Source organism: Bidens hawaiensis, unplaced genomic scaffold (genome assembly GCF_021521415.1).
Source record: "Bidens hawaiensis isolate Kalapana, Puna unplaced genomic scaffold, B.hawaiensis_p1.1 tig00025353_1, whole genome shotgun sequence".
NCBI lineage: Eukaryota > Viridiplantae > Streptophyta > Magnoliopsida > Asterales > Asteraceae > Bidens > Bidens hawaiensis.
In genome coordinates, this window is record NW_027494039.1 from 131,919 (window position 1) to 152,141 (window position 20,223).

A 20,223-nucleotide genomic window follows, 5' to 3' on the forward strand; every position below is an offset into this window, starting at 1 on the left:
CGCTTTGGTTCAGATTGGCAAGTAATACTTCCTTTGCGGCAGCCTCTTCGACGCCCTTAAGCTTCCGCTCGGTTTGGTCAAGCACCCCCCTCTGGTCAAGAATCTCTTGCAGCTTCTTGGCGTCTTCCATTGCCAAGGCATCATGAGCATGCTGAAGAGCCTTTAATTTGCATTTAAGCTGCTCATTCTCTTCGCGAAGTGGCTCAGCAACAGCTTCAGCCTTGGCAGCCCTCTCAGTTGAGTTTCGCGCAGTCTCCTTGGCCAGCCGAAGCTGTTCATTCACAGCTTGGGCAGCCTTGGAGCGGGCCTCGAGTCGCGCCTGGACTTCAACCTCGAGGGCCTTGAATGCCTTCTCCTTCTCGGCTGCGGCAGCGGCCAACTGCCGGTTCTCCTCCCGAAGAGCCCGCGCTTCAGATACATCTTTGGCGCGAGCTGCTTTTAACTTGTCGTTTTCACGACAAAGCAGCTCGACGCGGGGCTGCGTCCGGGCCTGGAGAACCCGAAGCTCATTGGTTAGCCTACCCTCTTGGTAGCTAGCCATGGCTTCCCCCAACGCACCAGGAGGAGCAGCGTGGCGAGCCCAGTCCACGCACTCCACAGGGGTGCGAAGGGTTGTTCCTCGGCGTATGTTCCATCTTGGAACATACACTTCATTGGAATCCGACACTGCAAAAGAAACAAAGGCAGTTATGAAAAGATGATAAAAATATATAAGGGAAAAAAATAACCCTACGTACCTGTAGGGTCAATAACAGGCCGATAGCCGCCAAACCCATCACCTGAACCTAAAGGAAATCCATCCAACAGGTCAAGCAGACGGGAAGGTGGCATAGATCGGCGGGAAGCCTGGCGCATACCTGATGGTCCGGCCGTCGGTGGCGGTGGCGCAGGTATAGTGGCAGCCGCTGTGGTAGCCATGTTTGGCGCCACCTTCTCAGCAACAGTAACCGCCGGCTCCGTGAAAGATGCTGTAAAAATTGCACTCACGGCCGGCGGAGACACCTTCTCAGCTGGAACAGCCTTAGGAAGGCTGGAACCAGCGGAAGCAGGCGTAGACGCCTGGGTCGACGCCTCGGGAAGGCTGACCGAGCCTACCGTCATTGGCGGGGGAATACTTGCTCCAACTCCACCCTGGAATGCGTCAACATCCACACCTGCACAAGCAAAAGTGTTAGAAAAATTTATTTGAAACAACAAATCTAGACAAGAATTATGGAGGTACTCACGGGGTTTCTTGAGCTTGAACGCACGGACGAGCGGGGGCGAACCCGATGGAGCCGGCCTCTTGACACCGGTAACCGTCGTCGTCGCTGCCTCCCCGGAGGTAACACCTGCAGCCTCCGGAGCGGTGGTCTCCTCACCACCGGGCTTCCCCGCCACCTCTGCATTATCTGACTCCGAGTCAGATAGGATTACCGGGTCGGCCGTAGAGGCCACCTTCTCCTTGCCCTTCCCGACGGCAGCCTTTTTCTTCCGCACCAGTGGAGGACCTTCTGCGGATTCCTCAGAAGAAGAAATGTCATGAACTCCAGCAGCAGGCACAGCATTGAGAGGTTCAGGGTAGAAGATAGGCTTACCTGGCCGTCGGTGGCTCAGGATCTCTTGGCCTGGCGGGTAAACCTCCACGAACCGACCCGCGGTCTGCTCTAAGATGGGCAACTCGTTCTCGTCCAGAGCACGAGTACCCATCCGCGCGGGACCATCTTCCTCCCGCGGGTTCAGGAGCGACTGAAGATCGTTCCCCTCTGAAATCAACAAGAAAGTTAGTAAAAATCGAAGTCAGCAAAATGAAACAAGACGTACCATAAGGGACAGAGTTCGAACCATATTCAAGGACGATCGGAACCTTATCCGTATTCGCCGCCTTCCACACCCGGCTCATCCCCAACATCACCATCGCCGACTCCGGAAAACGGAAAACCGGGGACTGGACCCGGGAAATCTTCGAGAACCATTCCGCCTCCTCGTAGTTGAGGGCGGGAAGGTTCGGAAGCGCCTGGCCATTCTTGAACTTCATGGCGATGGGGATGGCGCGAGCGGATATGAAGAAGAACTCTCTTCTCCATGAGCGAAGACTCCGCTTGGTGGTACAAATCTTTAAACCCTTGATACGGGTTGTAAGAGTGTACCACCCTTGGATGCACCTCCATGTATAGAAGGTCATCAGGCGATCAACGAGGGGCTCAAGGCCCAGTATCCGGCACACCCACTCAAAGTGCCGGACCTTGGCAATGGCCATGGGGTGCACCTCTGTCAGGTGCACACCGTGCCTCTCTAGGACACGGTACACAAACTTTGTCAACGGAAACCTAAGGTTCCCGTAGACAAAGAATGCAGCATAAACCCCGATCTTGCCACTAGGGGCATCGTACACAGTATGGTGGGGTTCAGGAAACTCAGGCTCGAGAGACTCGAGCATGAACTTCCTGACGATATACTGGTACAGATCGACAGGAAGAGAGCACTGGCATTCGCCAGCAGTCTTCTGGTCATCAGCATCATGAGAAGACATGGTGAAAGAAAGATGAAAAGAGATTTCAGGGTAAAGCTTTACTGAACAGAAAAATTCGCCGGAAATTACTTGAGAAGAAGAGATGAAAGTGGAAAGTGTGAATTGCAAATAACCCTCTCCCCCTTTATATAGTAATCGCAATTAATGCGGTGAATTTAATGCGGAGGAGAGAGAAATCAAATGTGCAATGAAACTATGACACGTGGCAAAAAGCAAGCTGGCAACAGCTGTTGAAAGGACGTGTGCCAGTAATTTCGCGGCCACGCGCCCGAAAAATCGCTCCCACGCGCCTGAAAAAGCGACTGGAATGACCATGTTCTGTCACGTCACCATAACTTCCTGCACGTCCTGACACAGTCAGAAGAAACCGTCGCACGACGTTTCAGAGGTTTATCTTTTCACCAACTCTTCGAATTTCAAAATTCAAACTTCGAAAGTATTAAAAAGTAAGCGGGAAAATACCCCTTGCCTTGGCCAACAAGTAACCGTAAGACGGATGCGGGTACAGTGTTAAGGCAAAACCCTTCACATACCTAGCACCCGCAGGGAATTGAAGCCAAGAAAACCTTGGCCAACAAGTAACCGTAAGACGGATGCGGGTACAGTGTTAAGGCAAAACCCTTCACATACCTAGCACCCGCAGGGAATTGAAGCCAAGTATACCTCGGCAACCAAGTAACTATAAGACGGGTGCGGGTACAGTGTAAAGGCAAAACCCTTCACATACCTAGCACCCGCAGGGAATTGACGCCAGGAATACCTTGGAAGTAAAGTAACCGTAAGACGAGCGTAGGTACAGTGTTAAGGCAAAACCCTTCACATACCTAGCGCTCCGCTGGGAATTAAAACCAAGAAGGATCTTCTGGGCAATGCTTGCGGAAACGGAAATAACAACCCCGCATAGCGGGAACGTCGAGAACTACGTTGTTTGAAGCTCCAGGATGGAATTGGTGGTTTTAACATAATTGATCACTATGTTCAAAACTACCAAAACCTCACGGAGAATCCACACAAGTGGGACTCAACGCTCCTGACTTGCGAGGAGGTTACAGCCTACCCGCATCATACCCAAAGACCAAGCAGGAAACTCGGGAATTTCTGCAAGTGACAAGGACTTCCGCGGGAGGAATCCCCATGGAAAACCTTAAAAAACCCTTTTCAAAACCCTTTGCTTAAGTCCAAAAGTTCACCTCACTTTATTAAACACTCATGAGAAGAACATTGGACTGGGGGGACTTGAAGAGGTAGGTCCCAGCAGAGCCCAGTTGGACCCGCAAGACTCACCTTGAAGAGGAACGTCTGCGCAGAAACCAACTGGATCCGCAGGACCAACCATGCTCAGAGACGTGACGTCCTTACGCGCAGTACGCAAGCTGGTCCCGCAGGAAATGCCTCCCAATGGTGAAGGACTCCGCCTGTCCCCGCAGCCTCGGATACAAGCCATTAGAGAAGGCCACCCGCGCAGCAAGGCTACACGCACAAGGCACTTAGCTCTCACTCAGTGTCACCTGAAGGAATGAGCGAAGCCGGGAACAATCCCGCACAAGGGCGGGAGGGGGAATACTCTCGCCCAAATAAGCCAGTCCGTACGATACGGGAAGATCTTCTGTACTATACCTGACGAGGTATGGGAAAAAGATCTGACTAAAGATACGACAGCTTATGGACAACAGTATGGCGAGCAGCATGCTCCTACACTATATGTCACTATTAGCCGCTGCCTACTCACCAACTACTGCCATACCACGTGCGTAGCCGTCAGTTGGTGGAACAGGAATAGTGTACAGCAGGCCTGGTCGCTATCAGCCGCTACCTACCCACCAACTACCAGCAGGGCACGTGCGTAGGCTACTGTTGGTGGAACAGGAACACTGTTGCAGCCGGCCATACCTCTTTGGAAACCTACCTTCGGCTATAAATACCACAGATGGTATGACCATCTCATCTTATCATATCTCACTACATTATCATCATATTATACCTGATATCTGCTCTAGCAATCTCTTAATATACTTTTATATTTAAAGAGCAATCTAGTCTGATTCTCACGCCGGAGGGTGGTCACAAGGAGGAACCCCCCCCTTCTCAGTGACGAGCTCACGGTGTCTGTTTTGCAGGTTATCAGAAGAACCATCTTCCAAGGGTCTAACCCCTCGTGGGAAACATCTCTCCAACCCCCAGGTTACCAGTAACCTGCCCGGGGTTCGGTTAGTGTTTCTTCACTAAGCTAAGCTCGATTATTAGCTAGTTTTTTGGCTCGCCTGTTCATAGAAGTAAAACCTAAATTTTAATACATATATATTGATAATTACACAATTTATAAATTAGTTTATGAATTATACATCGATATATTCCTGATATATATCAATATTAACAATAGAATAAATGTAAAATAGGATTTGACCTCTTATTTAATCTCAATTGTGGCTGTAATTTTGTAATATTATCTCCAAAATAGAAGATTACATTGTAATTATATATGGTGAATACAAGGGAAGGCATATATGTAAACATGATTAGATTTGTTTTCAAACAACAACCCGTAAAATAGGATTACATCTCCTATTTTACATCTTAATTTATATTAAAAATTCAAATTAATTAAATAATACATTTTAAACTAATCGAACAAGCTTGAGCTTATAGTAGATCAAGCCCGAACTCAACATTTCAGCTGCTTAACATAATGAGCTAAGCCGCTTTGGCCAGTTTGCAAACGAACCACCCCTGCCCACCCAGGGCCCCCCGGCTCGGTTGACATCATATTTTCCATAAACTAAAAAAGGAGTTGTCATGACAAATACTGAAACTCAAGGGGTATCATATTATTTACTTGATACTACATGAATCATAATCAAACTTTCTCACTCCTATAAATAGACCCACCTATCACATTCCTTCGACCCATCGATCCCCCACTTTTAGTCGAACAACAACGTTGCTGTCTAGCTGAAGATTCCTTAAAAACACACCTTTTTTACAAACACAAAAAACACTTACAACACCGTTTTCTAGCACAAATCTTTTTGGGTTTTTTGTTACAAAGAAATAATGGTTACATTAAAAAGTCTTAGATGTATATTTACAGTTTTTGTAATAATATTTCTAAACATACAAAGTTCAGAGGAGGTGGGGATAACAATCATTGAAAGTGCTGTTTCCAAAGGAGCAGGTTTTTGTTTTTTCATTTCATTTTATTTATTTTATTTTATTTTATTTTTCTAGTTACAAAAGTTGTGAACTTATAAAGAAATGATGAGTTATATTGATGGTGCAGTTTGTTTAGATGGAAGCCCACCCGCGTACCAGCTCGAAAGAGGATATGGAAATGGTGCCAACAGTTGGTTGATTCATATACAGGGAGGAGGATGGTGTGATACAATACAAGATTGCGTTTACCGGAAAACAATGAACAACGGATTGGGATCATCCAAGTTGATGCCGGAGTTGTACTTCTCCGGGATCTTGAGCAATAGATCAGATCAAAATCCTAGTATGGATCTAATTAATATTTGCTTTAACTGTTTTGCGGTTTTAAGGTTTAATGTTTTTATTATAATGTCGGATACATTCTATTTTCAGACTTCTATAATTGGAATAGGGTTTATATGAGATATTGTGACGGGTCATCGTTTACTGGAGATGTAGAAGCAGTTGATCTTGTAAGTTGTTTAATTGTATACGTTGTTCAACACTATATACATAAATAAATTACTTTATACGTACCATAGACCCTGAACCCTGGACTATGACTCAGTTGATGTTTACCATTTGATTATTATAGGTGAACAACTTATACTTTAGAGGTGCAAGGGTGTTCAATGCCATTGTTGAAGAACTCATGAGCCTTGGAATGAAGAATGCACAAAATGTAACCTGCCCTCTTTTTGATTCGCTCGAAAATGTTATCCGTTTTTGCTAATAAACATGCTTAACTAAACGTGTAACAAAATATCGATAGGCTCTTCTCTCTGGGTGTTCGGCTGGTGGATTGGCAGCAATATTGAATTGTGACAAGTTTCGTGGATACTTTCCAGCAAATACTAGAGTAAAATGTGTTCCTGATGCCGGTTATTTTGCCCATGTGTAAGCCCATTGATTTTTCTGTCTTCACACACTTGTCACACACATACCGTATTTATAGAGAATCTATCGTTCGCAACAAAACAAGTTGTTTTACTTATTGTATCAACATGATACTAATGCAAAGGTTTCAACAGGAAAGACCTCTCTGGAGAGTATCGTTTTGAACAATACTATGACAGAGTCGTAACATTACATGTAATCTCTATCTCGCTAACTCACTTTCTTTCACTCGAGTTCAATGAGTTCATTTGTGTCTTATAAACACTTATTCAATTGCTATAATTGTAGGGATCCGCAAAAAATTTACCATCAGGATGTACTTCGAATATAAAACCTGGCTTAGTAAGCACGATATCCATCTAATTCGGTTTATTTTTGTTTTCGTGTACGTACTTGTTTGACTCAAAGCCTTACATGTTGGTCAAAATTCGATTGTCATTGCAGTGTTTCTACCCTCAATACGCTATGCCTTATATTAAGACGCCTGTCTTCGTAGTAAACTCGGCTTACGATACATGGCAGGTCGGTTTTGTATCACTATTTCGTGGCATTGGATCATAATATGTTGTTTCTAATTAGTGTTATTTGTTTTACTCAAGGTGTTCTATATTTTGTCATCTTATGAAGCCGATCCAAAAGGTGAGTTCACCAAGTGCAAAAATGATTTGTCACAATGCACACCCCCCCAACGCAAACGACTAGAAGGTGATCAATGCAATTACCTTTATTTCCTTTTTTATTTTAACCTTTACCCAAATAAAATAAATAATCTTGATAAAAACAAAATTTGAATCCTTTTCTCATTCTCCATTTATGCTACAGATTTTCGGTCAGATTTTCTAGGGGCGATTTCGGTTGTTGCTAATAGTTCAACTAAAGGAATGTTTATTAACAATTGCTACACTCATTGTGAAACTGACCAAACAATATGGTATGAAAAGCCTACTTCGAAATTGCAAAACAAGGTATTTTCTTTGTTACTTGTGTTTTCGCTTTAATATTTCTCGAAAAATGGCAAGTATTTCACATTTTGATCCAAAACGCGAAACATTGCAGAGCATGGCAGAGGCAGCGGGTGATTGGTTCTTCGACAAAAATGGGTTCCAAAAGGTCGATACCGATCATGTGGATCCACAGTATTGTTAGGCTCCACACAATTATGAAAAATTTAGCATACGAAGATACAAAACTTTCTTAAACTGTATTAGTACGTATTGTTTATTGTTATCTTGTTAAATAAATACATCTATGAATGTTAACTACGTCATAGTTATGCACTTAATGAATTAATAATTGTAATTTACATATAATTATTATAATGAATGAAGTTATTAATATATGGTTAAGATTGATTGAGCGTGTGTTACAACTTTAACCTGAAAAATACAACTTATAAAATGTTTTATATTTAAAAAGGATAACCAAGTTTTGGAGTTGTGGGTCCCTCCATTATCGTATTGCATCCAATTTCTTTGTTTTCATAGTTAGATCACGGACTTATCGATTGCACACAGACCATATCCTTTGTCCTTCTTGTTGTCAACCCAAAGTAATATTCTTCCAACATTTATGTTAAGAACTTATGATGTAAAGCTTGAACTAGAAGTTGTGAGGTTGATACTGATAGATATTCATTGTATTACTACTTATACTTTTATTTATGAGATTAACCTTTACAATAAATCGTTTAAGGGCCTTTATATTTATTTTTTGTCAAATCTTAAACTTGTTGACTATTTTATGTAAAGCTTAAAGGTTAAAAAAGAAAAATGAACTTCAAATTATATTGTGTAATTTCAAATGTTTGACTGTTTGTAGATGACTTAGACTTGTAAATATGCAAAATATAAAAGATTTTAAACGTTTGTGAGTTAAAAGGATTATTTACATGCCAAAACGCAAATACACATGTCGAGTTTAAGTTCTAGTAACGAACTCGGCTTTTAAGTTAGTAGAATTACAAAATTAACACCTCTAGTAAGTAAAAAAAAAAAGAAGAGTAAAACTTAAGAAACTAACTTGAATTGTCTCATATCTGAATTACGCATACCAGTATATACATATTTGCATAGTTTTCGTTTATTTAATATCTAAATATGACATGTTTTAGTTATAAAAGAAAGTGAGATTTGCGGTCCGTGTCTACGGTATTATTTGTGTCGGCTGGGCGGCTAGCAGGTACGACAAAGGCCTTGAACATTGTAATGGAGATCCGTGTTTCAGTGTGAGTTATCATATTCCAAACCAACCCCAATTGGCAATTGGGCATGAATAGGACCAATTAAACTTTTTCCTAAATTTTTTTGTGAAAATATAATTGCCATATTAAAATTAGGAAGAATTGTCAAAATAGTCCAAAGCATGAGAGAGAATACCATAATAGTCTAAAAGTGGTTAAAATTCTCAAAATAGTTCATACAAACTTATCTGCAGCGTGACATTGGTACTCGTGACGTGATATTTGATTAACCACTCACGTATTGACACGTGTAAAGGTAACGTGAAAGTTACAACGATATCTGTCTACGCCGATAGTTTTTATACAAAATAATCTTCTGAAAAACCATGGTTTTCGAATGAAAGTTATTGGCCCCGTGAGTTTTCAATAAAAGACGAAATTCGTGTTTTTTTGAAATTCATATTCTCCGACGCATTTCAGGTAAATTTCATCTTTTTTTTCGCATAAAAAGAAAAGTTGTCATAAAAGATAGATTTTTTTACAAAGTATTTAAATTCGATGGTTTTTAGATGAAAGTTTTTTTTTTTTGCATAAAAAAAATAGTTATTAGAAAAAAATTAATTTTGATATGAAACTCATGTTTTTTTGCATTGAAATGAGAATTGTCAGATTCGATGTGTTTGATATGAAACTCATCTTTTTCGATGATTTTAATATGAAACTTATCTTTTTCGTGAGAATTGGGCCCACGTAAGATCCGATGAATTTTCTTACAAATATTTTGAATCCGATGGTTTTTTTGTATAAAAACATCTTTTCCGGCATGATTGAGCTCACGTTGTCATATCCGATGAGTTTTATTTGAAAAATATTGGATCCGATGTTTTTTAATTTAAATCTATACTTAGTTCCCCGATTTTTCTAACAATTCGACCAACCCACAAACCATCGTTTGCAAAAACATCCACCTTCTGGCCAAGAACAAAGTCACTAACAACAACATCAGCAGGCTTTGGCCTTATTTTATCGGCCGTCACAAACTCTCTAAGAAACCCAGACTGGTCATCTTCAAGCAGGGTACAAAACTAAATGATATAGTTCTTCCCAACCCGTGACACTATGTTGACATCATAAAACGAACCGACGAACCCGGAACCCATATAAACAACTTACATCCTATCACCTCTCTTAAATTTCATTGTTTTACAAGAGATTTTTGTTGAAATGGAAGAACGTATAAGAGAAAACATAATATCATCATCATCACCATCATCATCGTACTCAGTATATCCCACCAATAGCAATGTTATGGTAGGGTCTGAGGAGGGTAAGATGTAGACAGCCTTACCTATATCCCATAGGGATAGAGAGGCTGCTTCCGGTGAGACCCCCGATAGTAATTTTGCATCAAGCCTTGGACATAAGGTACATAGCACTCAATCATCAGGGACACCAGCTGATTGGTGCATGTGTCCTTGTCTTTCGGCTATCAACGCCACCACATTATTCGGATTTATAAAACTTTAATGAAAATCAACGGAGGTGATAAAATTCAGAGGTAAATTATCGTTTTTTTAAATTTTTTTGATTTTTTTTTGTAAATTTATCGGTTTTTTAAAAACTTTTTTGAAAATCATCGGACAAGACTAACTTCACTGCAAAAGTATCTTTTTTTTGCAACTTTTTGAAATTTCACGTTGGAGACTAAATTCACCTGAAAGGCGTCGAAGGAGATGAATTTCAAAGAAACGCGAATTTCGACTTTTTTTGAAAACTCACGGGCCAATAACTTTCATTCGAAAACCATAGTTTTTCAGAAGATGATTTTGGATAGAAAACTATCGGTGCAGACAGATTTTGTTGTAACTTTCATGTTACCTTTACACGTGTCAATCTGTGAGTGGTTAATCAAATCTCACGTCACGAGTACCAATGTCACGCTGCAGATAAGTTTGTATGGACTATTTTGGGAATTTTAATCACTTTTGGACTATTATGATATTCTCTCTCAAGTTTTGAACTATTTTGGAAATTATCGCTTAAAATTATCAAGTGGGTCACCGTTGGTGTCACTTTTTATACGTTGACAGCGTTATTTTTGTAAGAGATTGGAACACGGAAAACGTGCAGAATTTAAGGTGGAAACTTAGATGTTTTAATTTGGTGTTCGGGTTAAAAATAAGCTGGTTATATGGGATCCAGGTGGAGGCTACAGAAAGATCGGGGAATATGAACTTGTGGGTTTGTGGGATCCGTGGCAGAACTATTTAAAAACTGTTATCAATATGGAAAGCTAAAAATTTTCAACTAGGGTAAGGCTTACGGTAATACAGTCGATGTTTAACGCGTTTCCAACCTACTATTTTTCTTTGTACAAGGCTCCGAAAGGGGCGTTAAAGAAACTTGATAGAATTCGAAGGGTGTTCTTTTGGGACGGGGCGGGTCAGAGGAGGAGGCAAAATTGGCATGGAGTAAAGTTGTCTCATCGGTGAATAAAGGGGGACTTGGGGTAGGCTCGTGAAAAGAAACAAATCTTGTGATGCTTTCAACATGGTGGTGGAAATTTAAGAATGAGAAAGACGAGCTTTGGAGAAAGATAATTTGGGTATTCGTCATTTGGTAAGATTGTGATCATTTATCCCAGCAAAGGTATACATTCAATGTCCATGGAAACATATATAAACATTTCGAGAGAAGTTAAAGAATTAAGAGTTGACTTAAGCATAAATCTGAAGCGAGGGATTAAAGGTAGCCATAACACACTAGTTTGGATCGACCATTGGTGCGAGGTAGCATTTCAGGTTTTGTTCTCTTTGTTGTTTGGAATTGAGATAAATAATAAATAAATACACAAGAAAAAAGGAAATTTTTGAGAACACCCTAGGCATGTTTCCCGTATGGACGCACCCTAACCCGACTTAAACACACCCTCCCACCTAAAGCTATAAATAAATCTAACGAACACGAACAAGGCTTTGTTCATGTTCGTTTGTTAAAAAATAATGTGTTCGTGAACAAATATCCTTACAAATTCTTACATTTCCACGTTATAACCACATTTTGCATGTACTTATAATATTGAAGCCACTTTTATACCAAAAGAAGTTATTTATAAAAATCTAATTAACTTATTAAGAAAACAAATACAACGTTACATAAAATATTTAGTAAATTGTTGTTTTGGTCCTTGAAGTTTGATCAGAGTTGCTATTTTGATCAGTTTAGCTAAGCATCAGAAACAAAATTCCAAAATCCTCAATGGCAAATAATGATCTAGTAAATCCAAAAGTAACTAGAAAACGAATCAACTCCAAGGCTAAATTGAAGTTTTGACCAAACACGAATTCATGCTGTAAGAAACTTTTACTAGTTTGATCTATGGGCTACTGTATTAACAAATTAAAAGGAGCAGCATTTTGTAATAACCTGGCCAAAAGTGAACAATAAACCTGTTGCAATTCATCTGTAAACTTCATCAGTATCACCCAAATATAACAAATTAATAAATAACATATCGAATAACTAATTAAGAAATCAACAAAACAAAATCACAATTTACCTTAATAAAGTAATTAACCAAATTGCCAAAAATTAATGACCTAAATTGCCCTCACTCCTCATAAAGTAATTAACCAAGAATCATTTTTGCATTTTTCGTTTGCGATTTCGCATATCCCAAATCGAGCGACGTACATATATATTTTATCTCAAACTAATAAACGGGTTGAACTTGTCACCTCTACTTGGGCTATGGTATTTCAGAAGATGATAAAGCTTTTAAAATAGATTTGCAAAAGAATATTAAGGAACTCCAAGATAAGCTTAAAGAGCTAGAAGAACAAGATTGTGAGGTGGATGAAGATTAACTGGAATCAACTTATACATGAATACCGAAGTCAAATAATTTGTCGGTTAAGAGAAAAATGTTCAAACATATTATAACTAGGGGTAAGGGATGTTTAAACATGTTGTTTTCGCGGGCTGTTTATGTCCAATCCTAGAAGACCGAACCTGACACGAACACTCACGGGATGACACAAACACGATCTGTTTAACCATTTTCTTTACATTTATTTATTATTGTTTTTGTTGGCATATTAATACTTTGAAGTTACGGTCAAGGACAGACTCACATAGGTATGATCCAGGATCTCAATGTTTTTTAAAAATTCCTTAGATGCGGTATATTAAATTTTGTAAGGACCCCATAAAAATTAATACTTGGAACCAATAATAATAATAATATTTAACTGGTTTGGTGGAAACTCCCTTATTTCACTTTTGAGAGGTTGCATGTTCAAACCTTACCAGACGTTTCCCGCATGTAAGACTATATATATAGCTTACGTTTATGTTTTCCGGGTGTGAATAAAAATGAATTAAAAAGTCAATGTTCCATCTAGTTTCTAATCTGGATTCTTTCTACTTTCTCGTTTCGAATGACATTGCAGTTCTATGCTTTATTATGTTTCTCGCCTCGACCCGACCCAAACATTAATGACTGATCCGAAAATTTTGAAAACCGAATAAATAGGACCCCATTGACAAAAAAATCTTGAATCGGTCACTAGTTACAGTTTTATAACAATATGTACAAATATGTGTAAAACACTTATATTTTACTTATGAACGTTAAAAGTCAAACCTCTTTTGTTTTTAAAGTTTTGTATAACCCAACCAATTTTATTGATCATGACAGTTAACACACCTAAAAATATATAATTAAAATTAAATGGGCTAAAAAGGTCAACACATGAACCCATCAGGTTGACATGAACGGGTTTGCTGATTCAGAACGAAACTGACCTGAACTCGTTTATACTAAAGCCTAAACCCGGTACGACCTGAGATAAGCCATGTGTTGTAATTGATTTAATTATAGCTTATGGCTGGAGAAATCTAGGAGCATAATGGGAACTTGTGAAAATATGTTGTCAAGAAATTATCAAGAACTAAATGGACAGATCATGCTAATACGAAAAAGATGTTACAAGCAAAAGTCAACGTTTTTCTTTGTTGATTCAATTAATCAATTTTAGTGATTTTCAGTTTATGGAGTATGAGATGTTTGAAAATGCGATAACCTTTTTATTAAGGTGCTTCATTCAAACTATTTAGTGGAATATTTTTGCTTTTGATCTGCATTGTTGCGTGATACATGTTGTGAATGGTCGTCGCCACAATATCATGCGATTTTCTACTAATAGTAACATACATAACTTACACATGGTACTCAAAAAATAAATGAACAAATTAATTTGATGGTTTTTATGTACATAAGGTATAGTAATGATAGAAAAAACCCGAGACAACCAAAATAGGTTACAGGTATATCATAGAATCTGATCAAATATTTAGTATTGTATGTTGACATGTTGTATACATAAAATGTTATAAAATTTATAATCATATTATTTATTATGAAAGCACTAAGATGTATGCTACATGTTATTCTTTTAATTTGTAATAGTTATATATTAAGAAGGCATAAAATAATTATAATGGTAAAAAAAATGTCTTTTAACAAACTAAATGGTATATTGGATGCCCGTGGGTATGGTCAATACCTAACGAGCTAGTATTGAGTCAGTATTATAAGACATGGTTTTACAACCGAGTATGGGATTGACATTACCAATACGGCAATACCTGACCCATTTACATTTTTTAATAGGCTATGTGTGAGCATGTGAGAAACACAATATTTAAAAATAAATATATGAGTGATTGATTAAAAAAAATAGACAAATAAGATTTGAATTTTTCTTGTTATAGCAACACATACATGTATGTGTGTTTGCATCTTTGGTTCGGTTTTTTTGAATTTTGTTTCATTTCAGTTATTTTTGTTTGATTTTTTTAATTTGTCTACTTTCAGTTACGATTTTTTCTTTATACTTTTATGCACACACTTACAAACAAACATATCAAATTCCTGACAAGCTTTAAAGTTATGATATGTATAAATTCATAATTAATATTTCTATTTACTTTTCAAAAATTATCAGTTAATAAGATCATTAAAGGTTTAATTCAATAACTTAGAGAAAAAACAGAATATTAATTATTTATACTTTTTTATAACCCCGATTAATTATTGTTTCTTTACTTACTTTTAATTAATAAGCATTTACTCATTTTTAGTTAATGAATTTATTTGCATGAAACCGCAGCATTCAGTTCCTCTCAAACTTTCATTTTCACCTCATACTATTGGAAACTTATGTATTTACACCTTTGGGTTTAATTTTAATTAATCTTAAAGTTTACTATGTTGAACATGAAACTTCTAATACATATCGAGTCCGCCCCGTCCGTGTTTTCGTTCAAGCGTTCTCACTGGTGTAAGTGAAACCCAAACACAACTCTTATAGTTACTCGTATCAAAGAGTACATCAACTAAATCCGATCATAATTAAACCACGACATATAATTCTTTTATCTAAATAAGTTGATATACATGCCAAAAAAAAAAGTTGTTGGCTTGCAAATGCCTGTACACAAGTTGTAAGCAGATTAATTAAGTGATCACAAACGAGTTGAAGAGTGTTAACATGCTAATAATAAAGATGTAATTAAACGCATTAGCGGGTTGTCATATAACATTTTCCATAAATCCAAACCGAAGGAGTCATCATGACAATATTAAAACTCGAAGGGCATCATATTAGTTACATTTATACTTAAGGGATCTTAATCGAACCACCCTTTTCACACACACATATATCATACTCATGATACATGCATATATATATCGAAGCTTACACCACCGTTAGAAACAAGAAAAAGAATGGTTACATTAAGATGGACATTTGTAGTCTGTGTGATGTTGTTTCTAAACATCCAAAGTTCTGAGGAGGTGAAGTTAACCATTATTGAAAGCGCTGTAGCCAAAGGAGCAGGTGCTCTTTTTTCCTATTATATATATAAATTCATAATTCTAGTAGCATACAGTTGTAAATTCATGAATTAAGTAATGATGACATTTGTTGATGGTGTAGTTTGTTTGGATGGAAGCCCACCTGCGTACCAGTTTGATCAAGGATTTGGAGATGGCGTCAACAAGTGGTTGGTTCATATGCAGGTATGACATGAATCACACCAATTTTTTTACGTAAATAAGAAGGCTGGCTCAATGATTTTAGAGGCCTAAATCAAAATAAGATTTTCTGGTCCTCTCATGACAATTGTTAAAAAAAAGAAGCAAATTACTGCAGGTTGTATATAGACGCTTAATATTAAGAGATTGACAAAATTAAAGCACATAGAAATAGTTATAATTTTTATCTCTCGAATTATGTAAATTTTGTAATTTTAATGAATAGTTACAAATTTGGTTATATAATATTTACCTATATATTCTTATATAATGTTACTTATAACTCAACTTTCCTCATGATTTTTGAATGGTCAAAACTTTTTCATATGTTAATTTATTTGTTAAAATTTTTGCACCGTAAAAATGAGCATTTTATTCTCTTTAATTTGAGTATGATACATAGACTTTTTCGAAATAAAAAAATAATATTTTACATGGGGGTGTTTATGGTCTGGTTTCGATGGTTTTAAATATAACCATGAGCCAAACCGTTAGTAACGTTTTTTTGTCATCGAAAATCGAAATTGTACCATTGAAATTTAAAACCCAACCAAACCGAACCATTACTAGGTTCGGATTTAATTTGTACTTCAATAAATTGAGTTTAAAATAAGAATTATTAATCTATTTATGCATTCACTTCAAACTAAGCACCAACTAATACATTACCTCAAGATAATTTTGGTGACAAAAATGATAAACCTTATTGGAATAAATAGAAATTCAAAATCATAATATGAACAAAAAATGACAAAAATCATACTGGAAATTAGATTAAACTAAAGTTATAATAGACAAGATTACTCTCGTTTTAGATAAAATTTGCCTAATTATATTTTAACTTTATCTAATAGTAAATATCTAATACTAAATAAGTAAATAGTTAAAATTTCAAAATGCATTCAACATTTAAGGTCAGCTTCGGTTTCAACCGTGAAACCAAATCAATAAACGGTTTCACAGTTTCAAACGGAACAGTGAACACCGATAAATTTATTATGTGTTACTCGCGTGTTATTTAATATTTGAGACCGAAATATGCTTTGATCAGAGGTAAGTGCTAAAAGACGATATGAGATTTTGATTATCGCATGATTTTAAGATTCAAGGATGTCTTTCAGTTTGAAAATTAGTCCTTTTTTTTCCATTGTTTTCACGCACGTGAATATAATATTGGGTTAACTTTGAAAAGTATAATAAATGTCTTTTATCTTCTACCCGAGTCAAATTTCTAATTTTTGGCATCAATTAGCGTATATAGTCGAGCGTTTTGGAAAGCCTTAAAGCGCCCGGGCACACTGCCTCCGGGCTGTTTTTGGGTGAATTTTGGTTTGAAAGTTTTGTAGGAAACGTCCGATGGGGTTGACTTTCTTCCAGGCTAATGAAGAGAAAGGTATAGCGTTTTGAGACAAAACCACTAAGCATGGTCTTAAACCTGTATACCCTAACAAATATTTTAGTCTTACATTATATACGATGGTACATGTTGATACGTGAATTTATTGTCATGTAGTCCATGACTATATATGTGAAATTTTTCATAACCATTGAAGTATATATCTCATAAACAAAAATTGACTACTTTCATGATTTTTATTATTATTAGTATCTATTTGATTGTTTGGAATTTATCATATGAAAGAACAAATGATGACACAGACACAAAAAGCTTCATTAGTGTTTTTCGAAGCTAAAAACACGACATGGCAATGTCACACTCACATGGCATCTTCTTATTACAGAAAAAATATGACACTTTTTAGGTATACATGTCATGTTTTCATATAATTATTAAGGTTTTTAAGTTTACATGTAATGATTCATTATTAGATAACTGATTATAGTTTTTAATAGGCTAGTAAATTGAACTTCAATAATAAGTGGGTCAAAATGCCTAGACTCATTATTTTCCCTAAGATATAGTTGCAAGATTTGTTAGATGTAAAGCCGGAATGCTTGGCAAGCGATCTATACTTTCAATCTTTATGTGGATTATTATGATTACTTGACGTAATTTTTTTTACATTAACACTCACGTGTAATGTCATTTTAGGCAGGAGGATGGTGTCATACGGTAGAAGATTGTGTTGGAAGAAAGACGTCGCCCTACGGATTGGGATCATCAAAGTTGATGTATGAATTGAACTTCACTGGGCTTTTGAGCAATCAACAAGATCAAAATCCTAGTACCGATTTGACCTAACCATAAATACTAAACTTAGTATTCGAATTTTAAGATTTCTTGTAAGTTTAATGTTGAAACATTCTACTTTCAGACCTCTATAACTGGAATCGGGTGTACATGAGATATTGTGACGGGTCATCATTTACCGGAGACGTGGAAGAAGTTGATCATGTAAATCAATAAATCTTAAACTTTAAACCGTAACCCCAACTCAGATAATCTTAATTATAACAAAGTACATTTTTTGATATGTTACCCTTTTAATATAGGCCAATGAGCTATACTTTAGAGGTGCAAGGGTGTTTAATGCCATTGTAGAGGAGCTAATGAGCATTGGAATGAAGGATGCACAAAATGTAACTTGCCCTTCTTCGGTTAATTAGGAAAATACTATTTATACCTTTATAACCTGCATTCGTATGTCGATATGATAGGTTCTTTTCTCCGGGTGTTCAGCTGGTGGTTTGGCTTCAATATTGCTTTGTGACAAGTTTCACGGATTCTTCTCACCAAGTACTAAAGTAAAATGTATTGCGGATGCCGGTTATTTTCCTCATGTGTAAGTCCATTGTTTTTTCTCTTTCAAACGCGTGCACAAGTATAAATTTAGCATTCGCAACAAACACGATTGATTTACTAATGCAAATGTTTCAACAGGAAAGACCTATCTGGAGAGTACCGTTTTGAGCAATACTTTGACAAAATCGTCACTTTACATGTACTCCCTCTCGTTCTCTAGGTTCAAAGACTTTACGTTTATCTTTTGTAAACAATGAATTAATTTTCTATCATTGTAGGGATCGGCAAATAGTTTACCATCCGGATGCACTTCAAACATGAAACCTGGTTTAGTAAGACCGCTTATCGATCTAATTTGGCCATTAATCTTTGTTTCCGTTTAAATCAAAATTATACTAATTTTTCAAAATTCAATTTCCATTGCAGTGTTTCTTCCCTGAATACACTATGCCTTACATCAACACACCTATTTTCGTAGTAAACTCAGCTTTCGATACATGGCAGGTTAGTTCTATATATACATATATTTCGTGACATTCGATCATAACACGTGAATTGCCTCTCATTAGTTGTTTTGCCTTAAACTTTTCAAGGTAGCCAACTTGTTTGCGACAAATGAATCCGATCCGGATGGTGAGTTCACTAAGTGCAAAAATGATCTGAAAGAATGTTCGACATCGCAGCTTCAACGACTCCAAGGTGATCAATGCAATTGCCTTATTTCATTCTTGATATAACATTGTCATGACATTGTTTTCCCATCTGTGCTCCAGAGTTCCGTTCAGGATTTTTAGGGTCGATTGATTCGGTTACTAAGAGTCCAACCGAAGGACGGTTTATAAACACTTGCTACACTCACTGCCAAACAGATGAATCAACATGGTTCGCAAATGCTACTTCGAAACTAGGCGATAAGGTAAACTGCTTTGGCTATAATATATATATATTATTGTTTCACATTTTTGTTCTAAGACGAGAGGAATTGCAGACCATTGCAGAGGGAGTTGATGATTGGTATAATGACAGAAGCGAGTTCCAAAAGATTGATACCGAGCATGTGGATCCACACTATTGTTAGGCTCGCTATGTATGAATGTTCATGATGACATTACTTGATGAACTAAGTCATTATAATTAAATTCACCGGTTAAAATATAAGATAACATTATATATGGTGACTTTTATATATATATATCGATTAGCTCTACAAATTTGTGAAATATCTCTTTGTCCATTTGTTCACTGTTGCATTCGCCAAAGTTTTTTCTTCATCTTATTGCATCATTCTTTTATAATTCGTGGGTCGATAATTCTTTTGAATGAAATTTATTTTGTTTTCCTTCACTAATGTAGCATTCCAAAATTTTGGCTCTAAGAAAACCATGTCATTCTCATAATGGGAATACATGTGTTTTTCATCTGACAAGTTTAAGGAGCTGTTTGGCAAATGCTGAACCATTAAGTGTTGAACCAATAAAATGTCTGAATGATTAAGAGAATCTGAACCAGTAAGAGCTGAGCCAGTAAATGTTGTTTGGTTGGACATCTGAATGACCGTGCTGAAAGACTGTTTTACCCCCATAAACTATTATGTGTTGAATAAAATGTATGTGTTTAATCAGTGTTCTGACTAATTATGTATC

The 20,223-nt window shown here is 37.2% G+C and overlaps 2 protein-coding genes across 2 annotated transcripts; both read left to right on the top strand.

Annotated features, from left to right (window-relative positions):
* Nucleotides 1-5,540: 5,540 nt before the first annotated feature.
* Nucleotides 5,541-7,815, top strand: LOC143571327 (pectin acetylesterase 8-like). Its single transcript, XM_077056783.1, has 11 exons — nt 5,541-5,684; nt 5,790-6,005; nt 6,095-6,174; nt 6,297-6,383; nt 6,474-6,598; nt 6,733-6,793; nt 6,887-6,940; nt 7,043-7,120; nt 7,198-7,303; nt 7,421-7,563; nt 7,655-7,815. The coding sequence occupies exons 1-11, from the start codon at nt 5,564-5,566 to the stop codon at nt 7,742-7,744; spliced, it is 1,161 nt and encodes a 386-aa protein (XP_076912898.1). The 5' UTR covers nt 5,541-5,563; the 3' UTR covers nt 7,745-7,815.
* Nucleotides 7,816-15,567: 7,752 nt separating this feature from the next.
* LOC143571334 (pectin acetylesterase 8-like) lies at nt 15,568-19,688 on the top strand. Its single transcript, XM_077056785.1, has 12 exons — nt 15,568-15,679; nt 15,779-15,861; nt 17,930-18,062; nt 18,153-18,232; nt 18,331-18,417; nt 18,496-18,620; nt 18,719-18,779; nt 18,859-18,912; nt 19,007-19,084; nt 19,174-19,279; nt 19,354-19,496; nt 19,569-19,688. Exons 1-12 carry the CDS (start codon nt 15,568-15,570, stop codon nt 19,656-19,658), a joined length of 1,152 nt encoding a protein of 383 aa, XP_076912900.1. The 3' UTR covers nt 19,659-19,688.
* The last annotated feature ends 535 nt before the right edge of the window (nt 19,689-20,223 follow it).

Coding starts and splice junctions, on each gene's coding strand:
- LOC143571334 (XM_077056785.1), top strand. CDS start 15,568: ATGGTTACATTAAGATGGACATTTGTAGTCTGTGTGATGTTGTTTCTA. Junction 15,680..15,778: donor CGCTGTAGCCAAAGGAGCAG/GTGCTCTTTTTT, acceptor TTGATGGTGTAG/TTTGTTTGGATGGAAGCCCA. Junction 18,621..18,718: donor GCCGGTTATTTTCCTCATGT/GTAAGTCCATTG, acceptor ATGTTTCAACAG/GAAAGACCTATCTGGAGAGT.
- LOC143571327 (XM_077056783.1), top strand. CDS start 5,564: ATGGTTACATTAAAAAGTCTTAGATGTATATTTACAGTTTTTGTAATA. Junction 5,685..5,789: donor TGCTGTTTCCAAAGGAGCAG/GTTTTTGTTTTT, acceptor TTGATGGTGCAG/TTTGTTTAGATGGAAGCCCA. Junction 7,121..7,197: donor CGGCTTACGATACATGGCAG/GTCGGTTTTGTA, acceptor GTTTTACTCAAG/GTGTTCTATATTTTGTCATC.